Source organism: Cyprinodon variegatus, unplaced genomic scaffold (assembly GCF_000732505.1).
Source record: "Cyprinodon variegatus isolate N-32 unplaced genomic scaffold, C_variegatus-1.0 Scaffold52, whole genome shotgun sequence".
NCBI classification, from domain to species: domain Eukaryota; kingdom Metazoa; phylum Chordata; class Actinopteri; order Cyprinodontiformes; family Cyprinodontidae; genus Cyprinodon; species Cyprinodon variegatus.
Window position 1 is genome coordinate 1,204,678 of NW_015150505.1, and position 13,927 is coordinate 1,218,604.

A 13,927-nucleotide genomic window follows, 5' to 3' on the forward strand; every position below is an offset into this window, starting at 1 on the left:
GTTTTTAATTTTGACTTAAAGGAACTCAGGCTTTCAGCACGTTTACAGTCTACTGGGAGTTTGTTCCAGATAAGTGGAGTTTAGGAACTAAATGCTGCTTCTCCATGTTTAGTTCTAGTTCCGGGTGAACAGAGTAGGCTGGAACTAGAAGACCTGAGTGGTCTGGGAGGTTGATGCAGTGACAACAAATCTGTTATGTTTTGAGGTGCTGATCCATTCAGGGATTTATAGACTAATAGATTTAAAGTCTATTCTCTGAGCTACAGGGAGCCAGTGGAGAGACTTCAGAACCGGGCGGGTGTGCTCTACTTTCTTAGTTCTAGTGAGAACACTGGTAGCAGTGCTTTGGATCAGCTGCAACTGTCTGATGGACTTTTTAGGCAAATCTGGGAAGACACTGTTGCAGTGATCAATTCTACTAAAGATAAATGCATGAATGAGTTGTTCTAGATCCTGCTTGGACATTAATCATTTAATCCTGGAGAAGGTCTTCAGTTGATAAAAGGCTGACTTTGTAACTGCCTTAATTTGCTTCTGAAGGTCCAGGTCTGATTCCATCATGAAACCAAGATTTTAGCCATAATCAGTGGTTTCTAGCAGTGGTACCTGAAGCTGTGAGCTAATGAAAAGTAGGACATGTCCAGTAATAAAGAGGATGTCTGGTCACCCTAACATATCAACAATTCGATGTTTCAGTGAGTGAGTGAGTGCTTGTTGCTATGATGCGTCTATTCTCAGCAGCTTCACTCGTTGTACACCAACCAATCAGCGCACAGCTCATCTAAATATTCATGAGCATACCATAGAAGAAAGAAAACCTCTCGTTTCATTCTAGGGCTTATAACCAGGCTGCAATAGGGCTCAGAGAACAACAAATATGCCATTTTCAGCCCAACCAATGTTACACACCCTGTTCAGAGACCTTAAGGACCAGCACCAAATACCCTATAGAATCATTCTATGACCCCTTTAAGGTTGGTTTTTCTTCCTTAACATAGATGGCTTCCTTCCTTCCTTCAGAGACACAGACGGGTATGGGGCATTGCAGGCTAACTAAAGAATCCAAACGACCCCCATTCCAAAGGGGGGACCTGTTTGTCCATTTCAATTTGCATGTTTTCAAAACAAAAACAAGGCTTTGTTGGGCTGCTGTATATATTGTTTTTGAACTTTTATGGGAATTACTATGACATGGATGACTAAGAATCTTCACCTGCATCAGTTTTAATGTCTATTTTGTGTTCAATCTCTCCTATAGACTTTGACTGAAAGAAAGATGTCATAGCTGTACTTGCCGATGATGAGAAAAAAGTCAATTCTTTGTTGTAAACTGAGCTTTTCAGTTCATTTTACCAGGAAACTGGTGTGTTGAGAGAGAAAGCTTTCAAGTTCGTTATCAGTAGCAGCAGAATATATTAAATCACAATCATCATTGCAGTATCCATATGTACAATACTGCATTTATACAACATTGATACATCACAATATATTGTAAAGCAAACAAGTGCTCAGAATGAGTCTAAGCGAGTCTAAGTCTCCAGTCGCACACAAAAAAAGTCTTATTGCTCTGATTGCAGGCACTGTGCACTGCTGAGTCTGACCACCTGCCATTGCTTTGAGGGGGTTGCTCACTGAGGACCCTAAATTCAGTGAGATCAGTGCTTTTTATGTTTTAACCTGAGTCTCCAACAAAGTTTTTTTTTTTAACAAAACTGAAAATAGTTTCTAGATTTTTAATAAAAAGAAAATAAAAATGGCCAGAGACAGAAGTCGCTTAATATAGCGATAAGTGACGCAGTGGGAGAAATGTTTTTTTGTTTTCGTTTTACATTATAAGGTTTATCAGCAAACATTTGCATGATTCTCTGTTTTTGAGATATCTTTTAGCAATGACCCGTCGTTTGACCCACCTTTTAGCTTCATTTGAAAGAGATTCAATGATTTTTCAGGTCAATATGCAGGACATGATGCTCTGTGCGGGCTGTCCTTCTCAGAGAACCTGGTTATGCAATTTGAGAGGGTCAGATAATCTATTGCTGTCACCCAGAGCACCACGTTACAGCAGTCTGAGCCGCCCTTATAATCCCACACTGGGGAAATTTGTCTTCAGAAATGATCCAATCCCTTAGGGAGTACTGTGAGAGGTGCAGAGAGTGCATTCAAGAGTTAAGGGTCTTGCTGAGGGGCCCATAGTGACAGTCTGGTTTCAAACCAGTCTCTCCTGTAAACAAACGTCTTGCTCTCTGACCTCTTGGCCATTATTCTCACCAACTCCATAAAACTGAAGAGCAAAGTTTAAGGTGGAGTTAGCTTAAGAAGTCATCTGGGCAACATTTTTTTGTTTGTTTTTTGAAGTTTAACCTGATGTTCATTTACATTCCTTTTTTTTTTTTTTTGCCTGCTGCATAGTTACCAGTTTTAATCCATGTATGAAGGCCTCTGATCCGGAGCTCTCGGCACTGGCTGATGGTGGCATTGGAGGTTTGCTGCTCCTTATTCCAACTGTTGCTAGGAAACAGGTGATGCATGCTGGGACAGCATAGGCCAGCAGCTAGAGGAGGGAGATAATCACAAAGAATGGAGTGATAAATGGGCAAAAAAACCCAAATAAAAGACAAATCATCATCATTAGTAGGTTAGAGGATCATAATGTCAGTTTGAGTTTCTAATAAAATGAGGAGAATACTGCTAAACATGAAAGTCTCAATTATCTTCCTTAACTAAAAGGAAATAGAAATTGTTGTTTGATGACTCAAACTTACCAGTTTTGGGACTTGAGCCAAGGTTTTAACGACCACGGGAGAAATAATGTTGGCGAGCAGGATGCCCAAGGGATTGGCTGAAGAATGGAAGCAGAAATAATTGAGATTTATTCTGTTTTCTGCCCAACAGCCAGTTCTCCAGTTTCTGTTCCCTGTTTCGGGTGTCTGAAGTGCTAAAATAATACCACTGTATATGTGAGAAATAAATCTCTTCCTTAACAGCCATGTTTTTAATGTCTGCTGGTGATATTTGAAGTTATGCTATTATAACACCTAATAGGTTTTCTCTCATTCTTTTATTTTTGGTAGAATATGAGGTATTTGACTTTCTGGAAATGTTTTCATCACAAGTTCGAAACTGCCCCAGTTCCCTTTTTCAAGGGTGACAGCTCACCTAGAAGAAATCTGACAAAGATTAGAGGTGACACTTCTATAAAATAAAAAAAAAAACCTCACTTGTATGAGTGAAAAAAAGAGTTTATCGTTTTCAAAAACATGAAAATGAAAACTCCACTGATGGCTAAAAAGGGAGCTTGTACTTATCATAACAGACTTTTTAAGAAAATGGTTTCCAACTATTGGCTGCATTTCCCTGAAAAAGTGAAGTAGAACCAAGAAGTCACATCAATTATTATGGAGGGGTGGTTTTGTTTGGTGGTTTAGAGATAGAACAGCTGTGTTTCCCACCTCAGGTCTCAGAGTTCCTGCTAAAATAAACGCACGACATAACGGTTGCTGACAGTGCTTCAAACCATTATAAGGACAATTTTCTCAGGAGAAACATTGGAAGAATTTTTTTTTTCTAAAGAGCCAAGCAGAAAATTTTTAGCCTGACGTAGTCCGACTCAATTCTAGTCAGAATATGAGTCTGATACCGCTCCATAGAGCTGTGATTATGGGGCGTGTTTCGAACGAACCAGGAAAAAAAATGCCTCTGCACTCAATTGGATAGACCTACAACCAATAAGAGCAACGGAGTGCGTGACGTATGTTAAGCGAGGCATAGTTGTTGTCCACAAAAATCAAAGCGTGCAGTTTCACGCCTAGAATAAGAAGATGAGACTTGATCGCGTTTCTCTGTTCCTCTTTTAAAATTAATTTGCTGTCGATATCTTCTAGAACAGACCTAATAGCAGAATCTACTCACCCAAACTCTCCAGCGGCAGCCATTGTTGTTGTCACCCTAGTGCGCTTTGGTCACGTGGTTGATTACGTTACTCTTGATCATCTGTCCATCATCGTATAAAGCCCGCCCTGACAATTTGATTGGATCGCCTGACAGTGGGCTATAATACTCGCGCTACTATGGAGCAGAGCCAGACCGAACTTCCCGACCTCAAACTTTGTGGGCGGGACTAAGTTCGGACTGGCACCCAGGCTAGAAAAATTTCAGACTAAAAACATTACACTGATTGTTTTAAAATAGCAGTAGAAGTCAAAACAGAAACGTTAAATGTTTGATTAGCATTAGCGGACCTCACAACCAGCTGACAGACAATTTACAACCAAAACCAGTGAGCATGAGTGTGCCAGTTACTGAAATTACTGGTGTGGAGGAGTTATCTTTAAGTTCACTATTTTCCCAAAATACTTTAGAATGAATGAATGAATGAATGAATGAATGAATGAATGAATGAATGAATGAATGAATGAATGAATCAATCAATCAATCAATCAATCAATCAATAAATCAATCAATCCATCCATCCATCCATCCATCCATCCATCCATCCATCCATCCCTCCCTCTCACCAGCCACCTGGGCCAGATCCTCCGGCGTTCCCAGGCCAGCTGAGAAACATGTCCCTCCAGGAGAGCATGTGAACGGAGCACACCGGAACTCATCCTCCCCGCACAGGAGGATGTTTAATCATTTTCTCCCGCTCTCAAAGTTAACCCAGGACACTACGCTCAAAATCCGCACCTTAATCCTGCCCCTCCGGCAAAATCACTCCACGCTCGCCCACATTTTCAGGAGAAGGCATTTTCTGACATCTTTTCTCCCTGTAATTATGCCAGGGCCCTGGCACACACAGCATTTGATTTAATGATGTGACCGATGCGTGTGTATTGTCTTATTTAACTGGCTGTTAAATTATCGCACTGTTTCCCAACACCTTGCTCCATTCATGTTGCCCCTATTTAATATAAATGTATTTTTCTAGACTACATTAAAAAAGTTACTTTGCATCCCATGGCAAATGAGATGATAGCATATAATGCATGTATGCGATCCATTCCCAAAAACAGGCTCTTACCACAACGATTACTTTATGTAAACCCACTCTGTATTGTTCAGTATAGTTAGTTTATGTTTTTATGATATTTTCTTCCACTTTTTATCACACAATATGCAATCCTTGTCATGAGGATTATGTGGTAAAGTTGAAAGATAGACTATAACAGATTTTAGGCACAGACTACAGCATAGGCATTGGCGTAAGTTTTAGGTCAAACATGAATTTAGTCGGAGCGAACTGGAGCGGAACGAAATCCTCGCTCCGGCCCTTGAATTGAAAACCTCTCTGCGCTCCACCATATTTCTTACTCTCCTCTCCAACACTTGCTCCACGCTCCGCTCACATGCTCTGCCCTCCAGTGTGTCCTGGGTCTCCCTCTGGGTCTCCTCCAGGTGGAACAAACACCTCACCAGGGAGGTGTCCAGGAGGCATCCTAACCAGATTACTCGAGCCACTTAAAGGGGCTCCTCTCAACATGGAGTAGCAGCGGCTCTATTCTGAGTCCTCCCCGGATAACTGAGCTTCTCACTCTATCTCTAATGGAGAGCCCAGACACACTGCGGACAAAACTCATTTCGGCCATTTTTATCTGGGATCTCACTCTTTTGGTCATGACCCAAAGCTCATGACCATAGATGAGAGTAGAAACGTAGATCGACCGGTAAATCGAGAGCTTTGCCTTTTGGCTCAGCTCTCTCCACCACAAGTGACCGGTACAGTGCACGCTTCACAGCAGACGGCGCACCAATCCGTCTGTCGATCTCCAGCTCCATCTTACCCTCATTCAGTACCCCAAGATACTTAAACTCCTCCACTAGGGGCAGTTCATCCTCCCCAACCGCCTCAAGACCATGTTCTTTAAATTGGAGGCACTGACCCTCATCCCGGCCGCTTCACACTCGGCTTTGAACCACTCCAGTAAGAGCTGTAGATCACGCCCTGATGGAGCCAATAGAACCATGTCATCCGCGAATAACAGAGATGCAATCCTAAGGCCACCAAAACAGATCCACTCAACACCTTGGCTGCGCCGAGAAATTCTGTCCATAAAAGTTATGAACAGAATCGGTGACAAAGGACAACCTTGGAGTCCAACCCTCACTGGAAACGAGTCCGACTTACTGCCAGCAATACGGACTTATATACGGCAATACGGAAGGCTTTGTATTCTGTTTGTTTATTAAAAAAATTTCAATAAAAAAATAATAAATAGCATTGAAGTAGGCCTCCCCTGGGTCCATCAGATCCTGTTTAGCTACTAAGAGCTGCAGCTTCTAGCTCTGTGCTGTACCACAGCAGGGGGACAGATACACCTGCAGTGAGATTTTGACGCACTCCTTCACCCTACATCACAACTAAATCCAGTACCTGATTAATTACACGACCCAAATTGACAGAAAAATTTCTGATTTTGAATACCATCAAAAAAAGCCCTTTGCATCGCTGATCACTAATGCGCTCTTGAATATGCCTTTAGATCGAGATAATATTTAAATCAGTCGCTCCACTTGCCATGTTCGCATTTGGTGTGAACACACCTTTAGAGTTAAAAAACATTATGTTTTTGATACCAATCTTTAAATCTAAAACATTCCCTCAATTTATTTTGTCGAAGTTTTCCTAGTTTCTTAAAAAGTTTATCCTCTTGTTTCCAAGGTAACCAGACAGACTGTTAAAATAAGTATTTACTTTTACATAAGTGGTTATTGCTATGAAACAACCATGCTAACGCTTTGTTTCTCAAGTTTTAGTATTTTTCAATGAGTCACATCTACAGCTGCTTATATAAGGATGGTAACATCTTTTGCTGGGAAGCTTTAAAAGTCAGTTATTCTGGTATTATTCTACACTTTTAAATTAGAGATGAGTGAAAAATGTAATTTTTCAGTGTATAAGTAAAAAATAGAGTCAGTTACCCATGGAGGCGATCATGTTAGCTGTGGCTCGTTGACAGTCGGGGAACCAGAGAGCAGCCAGTTTGGTGGGGGCGAAGATGATGAGAGGCTGGGCGAGGGCACCGAGGGTCTGGCCCAGCATCACTGTTGGGAACTGGAATTTATACCCAACCCATGGCAGCGTGCCAAGGAAGCGCAGCAGAGCTCCAAGCATGTTGAGCCAGGATCCCAGGATCAGCTGTGGTGTCAGTGTGAAATGATATAGACTGCATCAGATCCACAGGTTTGACAAAAACAGCAGAGGCCACAAAATACTCAATATAGGATCATTCATTTTCCCCTTTCTGACAGAAAAATTACAAAAATTTGATTATTGGACCTTTATGAAGATTTTGTTCAAAGAATTAAGAAAAAACATATTTTTTATCATTTAATTCAAATGTGCTTTGGTTTAAATATAAAAAAATGTAACATATTCTTACTTTCACTTCCTGATTTTTTATTCTGAAGTTCTGAAGTTCAAACAAAACAACCCTATGTCCAAATACCTGGGCTGATACAAGGTAAACACCAGAATAAAGACATTTTGCTTCAGTAAAGAAAAGAAAAATGAATGCAGTATGCACCGTGATCCGTAAGCCCAGGGTATCCAACATCCACGTGGTCCCAAAGCTGAGCGGTATGGCTACCACCATAAACACCACTGACAACCAGTTGATATCGTCCAGAGTGACCTTTAGGTACTGGGCTGACTGGTCCGCAATTGGCGCAAAGGTAAGCCATATCTAGAAAGAAATAAGGCGAAATGATAATAGATGGCTAATATAATACAATTAAATCAAACTAAAATGACTTCTAAATCTAAACATGTATGGGCAGAAACATGTATCAAAAGAAACAGAATGTGGGGGAGTGGCGGCCTAGTGGTTAGGGCATAGAGATTGGAATCCTGAGGTTCTGAGTTCCAGCCCCACTCCCACAGACTGCCACTCTGGCTCTCTGAGCAAAGACTCTTAACCCCACACTGCTCCCCGGACACCCCATGATGGCAGCCCACTGCTCCCCAAGGAGATGGGTTCAATGCAGAGGTAAATTTCTCCAATGTATTATCAATAAAGGTCAGTATCAATTGCCCAGAATGCATCTGAATAGGCAACATTTAAAACTTGATGTATTGGTTTTAAAGTAAATTTTACTAAATTAAAACTATATTTAATGGCATGAAACTAAACAAAAGTTGATCTAATGAAGCATTCCCACTTCATCCACTGTCAACATTAATTCAACCACTTTCTCCCCTTTCCATAAAAAAACAAAACAAAAATGGCATGGCACTGTGTAATTCTATCCTATGGTTTTGTTATTTCCATGTTTATTACACCAGAAACTGTCGGTTGGGTTTAGCTATCACTTTTAGAGACTAATCATGCCGGATAAATGGGGGTGAGTTTTGGCAAGGGGGAACATCAAAACATCCTCCACTCTACCTTTAAGCAGTTGAAATGTCTTCAAAAAGATGAGCAAAAAACTCTCCTATTCATTCAAGCCTATTTTGACCCAGATTAACGAGAATTTTAACAGGAAACAAATAAAAAAGGTTCAGCAAACTGAAGAATGACACTAAAATGCTGCAAACAACAAAGAATAGAGAGCAGCAAAGTGAAAACAAGCTGCAAACATGAAACCTGCGGCAAAGACATAAACGATGCTATAACACGCAAAAAACATGCAAAAAGAAAGTTATGTAAGAAAAACAACTGCAAGTTCAGAAAAGCTGCAAACATGCACCACGTAACGGAAAACTCCAGACCACTAGGGGGGGATAATTATTAATGATTTAAAGGATGTATTTGTGTTACTTATTTATTTATTTATTTATCTTACTATTTATGTTACTTAAGTCATGATGCTTCTTTCTTGATTATAAGTCTACTAATGAGCTGATATCCAAAGGTGCTTAATGTGGACTACAAGAGTAAGGGGGTTGAAAGAACTTAGTGCAAAGATTCTTAGGGTTTATTTTTGATAACTTTTCTATCACCCTTATTCCACTGCTAAATTACTACTTTCCGATGGTCTTTCATATAAAATCTCAAAAAATTACATTTATTTCACATTATTCCCAAATAAATCAAGAGAGATTCAAACTGTTGCCCTGCACAGAAGCCTTCAGTTGCGTGTTAACAGTGAGGGCGACAAAGTAGAAGCCTACATGATTCTTTTCTGGGTACAAAGAACGAGTTTGTAAGCAGATTTGGACAAACAATGTCCCCTTTGTCCACCGCAGGGTGAAATAAATCTGAGGTCTTTTTCCTTTTTTACGCATTGCTTTGATTCCCCATGAGTAAGCAGCAGAGTTTAGGGTATTATCTTCCTGCTCCTTTTACTCTCTCCCGTTTGGTGGGTAGATCTCTGAGATATCACAGATATCTCCTAACCCTAAATAAAACAGCAATATACAGACTAATCTTTAATCAGGGCATTAATTGAACCCATCTGATAAGTGGCTCTATGTTTAAATTTGACCCCTCAGGGACTGTTTATGTCACACTCATTGATGTCTAACTGGCTCTTAAGCTGTTATTCAACACATCATGAATACCTGTCCTCTAGCTGAGCTTCCTTTGTGAGCGAAACCACCAGTTTCACAACAATGGCTCCCAACGAGAGGACTAACCCCAGAGGAGCGTCTGATTTGTGAGGGAGGGGCTCTGATTGTGTGGCTGACGGCGGCACACTTGCCTCCCGGCACACTCAGCTTCACAAAGACAACATCCCCTGGGAGTCATATCAACTTATGCAAACATTAGAGGGAGCCACATGTCACACGAGGTCAATGAATTTGCTGCTCCAGTGTCTGTGCGGGTGGAACAAAAGGGCAGAGTTTATAGGTGAAGAGATACTTAGATATTCATTGAAACCCTGAAACAACAAACGGCATTGAATACAAATCAAAGTCTTCTAAGAGGGAGAGATGAACGAGCAGTTGGAAAGAGTTCGCAAAAGTACACATTTAAAAAAATCATTTAAGGCATAATTTCAACAATTCAACTCAATTAACATGAACATATTGACAGCAGAAGGATTAGATTTTGCTTTTCAAACATTTTACAAGAGTAATTTTAATTAAAGAAAAGTGGAAAAAGTCAAATTTCTCGTTTGTAAGACAAACTTGGCAATTCAAGAAGATTACAATTCAATTCCCAGCATTTTTGCTTCTTAGCCCTTTATAGGGAACTCTGTGAAATACTTTGAAAATCAAAATTTCAAGCCTATTATGTTAATGGAATCCAAGACAAGACCTTATTACCTTTTTAACAATCAAAAAATTATTATAAAATTATTGTCAATGTGATAACAAGAAACGCCAACTTGCCCTAATATATTAAGAAAAAAACTAAAGAGCTTCTATAGGAACATTTTTTTGGTACAACATAACCGTAGAGGCATTAATGCTGATGATGGCACATTTTTTAGTTTAGAAACCTAAATATAATTGTTAACTAGGCTTATTAACTTTTCAACTTTTAGATTTTTACCTTTTTTTCTTGACTTGTAAACTTTTTTCCAACTTAATTTCCAGTGGGTAATATATCATTCAAGGGCTCATCTAATTGGTCAAATGCCAAACTAAGATGTGCAGCCATGTACTCCATTTGTAAGGGGTATGCAAGTGATCAAAAACGCTAACTTGCCCTATAAAGGCTTAGAAGTATCATCCAGCATGATCAGCATGGGCGGTTCTAGACAGGGCCAAAAGGAGACGGTGCCCCTCTAATACCCTGGGCACTGTTATGGGCCCTGAAAAGAAGATGTACTAATTAAACATCTTATGGTGATATATGTAGACACATAAACCATAACTGATTGCTATTTTAGATCTAATTTGTTTTTAATTTTTAGGTTTTTCACTTTCAAGAAGTTATTTAAAGTTAAGGTGTTGAATTTTAGCTCCCGCTGTACTGACACAGGATCACAGTGTTGGTCTGCTGTATCTAGGGTTTGCAGAGCTGCGGAATGTGATGTCAAGCGTGTCCATGTTAAATGGGTCCAACCTAGCAAACAATCAAAGTGTTATATTCCAGGTGGATTTTGTTGATACTCAGAAGCGACCGGCATCCAGCTTAACTCAGACACCAATGGCAACTTCAGGTAAAGTGAAAAATGTAAAACAGAATAAAAACAAGGCAGTGTCTTTATTTTTTTGGACCTGGATTATCCACCTCTGCACCACAGGTCCACTGATACAGGTTTTTATAAGTCCAATACTGATTACTTTGACATCAGTCTTACCAATTCTCAATATGTGCTGCTTCACTATCTGCTCTTAAAATATTTTGTGTTTTACTTTCTTGTGTTGTCTTCCTGTAAACACTTTAAATACCTAGTGGCTAAAATGTGCTCTACAAGCAAACATATCTATGCTATGTGCTGCTGCCATCAACGCCTTTGTTTATAGATGTTGGAGATCGGCCTGTTTTTCAGTGTAGTCCTGTTTCTGACTGACGGTGACTGGTTAGGCCTGTGTGTTTCCTGGATGTGGCCGCCTTTTACAGCTTTTACAGAAGCCTTTTGTATCTCTGCTTCTGTCTCCTTGAACCCCACTCGGCCTCGGCAGATGGCCGCTCACACTGAGCCTGGTTCTGCTGGAGGTTTCTTCCTGTTAAAAGGAAGGTTTTCCTCTCCACTGTCACTACAAGCATGCTTAGTGTGAGGGATTCCTTTCGAGTCAATGATTCAATGCAATCAACTGGTTTAGCTTAGATAGAAAACTTTGACTCAATTTGACTGGATGATCTGGTTGAAATGTAAAGTGCCTCGACGTGTGTTCTGAATTGGCGCTAAATAAATAAACTGAACTGAACATTAGTTTGACAGCATTAAGCAAATATGTGTCTTTAGAGATTGTGATTATTGATAACAAGCTGCATTCTGTGGAGAAAAACCAAAGGGGGACATAGCAGCAAAAAGTTGAAGTCGAAGTGGAGTTTGCAATGAAAGGCAATGAGGTAGATCAAAACATGGACTAAGAAATCTACGCTATGCTGAATGTACAACAGGAGCTTAGAAACCATCATTGGAAGGAACATTTCCAACTACAAACGGTTTGACTAGAAATTGTTTTTGATATCAGTCTAATGGATCAATGTGTGCTGATTGATTTGGGGTAATTTTCCAAAGAGCCAAAGTTGTTTTTTTCTTCCTACATTTACAAAAAAATTTAAATGAGTCTCAATTCAAACAAAAAAGACACATGTATTATTAATTAAAACAAAACATTAACAATTGATAACAAATGGAAGCAGCAATGTATGGCTGTTTAATGCAGTAATGAACGTATGCATGTATCAAATCGTAATTTTATGATTATTCTCATTGTGACTTTTTTCTCGGAATATTTGGATTTTATTCTCACAATTTTGCATCTTTATTCTCGTAATTTCACAATGTTATTCTCATAATGTTATGACTTCATTCTCCTAATTTTCCGACTTTATTCTCTTAATGTTATGACTTCATTCTCCTAATTTTTTGACTTTATTCTCTTAATGTTATGACTTTATTCTCATAATTTTACGACTTTATTCTCATAATGTTATGACTTTATTCTTGTATTGTTACGACTTTATTCTCCTAATTTCACAACTTTATTCTCCTAATTTCATGACTCTTTTCTCATAATTTCATGACTTTATTCTCGTAATGTTACGACTTTATTCTTGTAATTTTACGACTCTATTCTCCTTATTTTACAACTTTATTTTCCTAATGTTACGACTTTATTCTCATAATGTTACGACTTTATTCTCATAATGTTACGACTTTATTTCATAATGTTACGTCTTTATTCTCCTAATTTCACAACTTTATTCTCCTAATTTTACAACTTTATTCTCGTAATGTTACAACTTTAATTTCATAATTTTACGACTTTATTCTTGTAAAGTTACGACTTTATTCTCGTAATGTTACGACTTTATTCTCCTAATTTTACAACAATATTCTCCTAATTTTACGGCTTTATTCTCATAATGTTACGACTTTATTCTCCTAATTTTACGGCTTTATTCTCGTAATGTTACAACTTTATTTTCGTAATTTTATTACTTTATTCTTGTAATTTTTTGACTTTATTCTCGAAACAGAAGCCTGGCCCTAATACTCTGTATTAGACATTACAATCATTTTTGAGAAATATTATCGCCACCAGTTCCACAACTATTATGGGCTCTACTGGACTTCCATACAGCCCTACTTCTCCCAAAGCATCAGATTTCTTTAACTGATTATTGAACCTGGGTTCCAACGAACCCAAAGCCATAACCACTGGATGACTGACTCACCGTTCCATTGGAGCAGTTCAACAGACAAAGCACCAGCAGCACAAACCACCTCCTCTTGTAAACTTTATAAGAAACCAGCCTCGTCGGTTCGGGGTCCGGTTGATGTGAAACGGCCGCGTAAATGGTCCGAACATCGGTGGTCGTCTCCCCTCCGATATCCATGGCAACCTCCACGGTTAATTCACGGCTCGTTAAGCTAGCTAGCTACTTTACGGAGCAAAAATATTTGGGACATATTCCAAAGTTTAACCTGTTGATGTATGCCAACAGGTCCGTATATATTCCAAGACACGACCAGAATTCATTAAAAAAAAAAAGAGCCGGTGTCGGTAATCTCTCCTTGGGGTGGAATTTAAAGTATTTTCAGCTCATAAGAGGGAAGCCGGTTCGACAGGGGAAAACTAGGAAAACATCGCTCCAACAATCAGGGAACTGTCATTGTAATGCACAAAGATCTTCTATGAGAAAGATGGATCACTCTGTAGTTTAAACTATCCGCTAAAAACCAAAGTTAATGGATTCTAACAATATTATAAAACAAAGGAAACAAACATAAAGCTTTATTTATTTATTTTTTCATTCTTTTCTAGAATACTGTTTATTATAGTACTTTCAGCTCGCATAACAGAACAATTATTGTAAAGTTTGTGTAAAGTGGCTAAACATTCCTGTTTCTAAATGAATTT

At 39.1% G+C, this 13,927-nt stretch overlaps 1 protein-coding gene across 1 annotated transcript in view; it reads right to left on the reverse strand.

Annotated features, from left to right (window-relative positions):
* Positions 1-13,659, reverse strand: part of mfsd7 (major facilitator superfamily domain containing 7) — a 20,640-nt gene extending 6,981 nt beyond the window's left edge. The window contains exons 1-5 of the mRNA XM_015371046.1: positions 13,242-13,659; positions 7,524-7,682; positions 6,919-7,135; positions 2,763-2,839; positions 2,414-2,551 (exon numbers count right to left, since the gene is read on the reverse strand). Of these exons, the coding sequence (XP_015226532.1) occupies positions 2,414-2,551; positions 2,763-2,839; positions 6,919-7,135; positions 7,524-7,682; positions 13,242-13,403 (753 nt within the window). The 5' untranslated portion in view covers positions 13,404-13,659. The remainder of the gene's footprint in view (positions 1-2,413; positions 2,552-2,762; positions 2,840-6,918; positions 7,136-7,523; positions 7,683-13,241) is intronic.
* Positions 13,660-13,927: the final 268 nt, after the last annotated feature.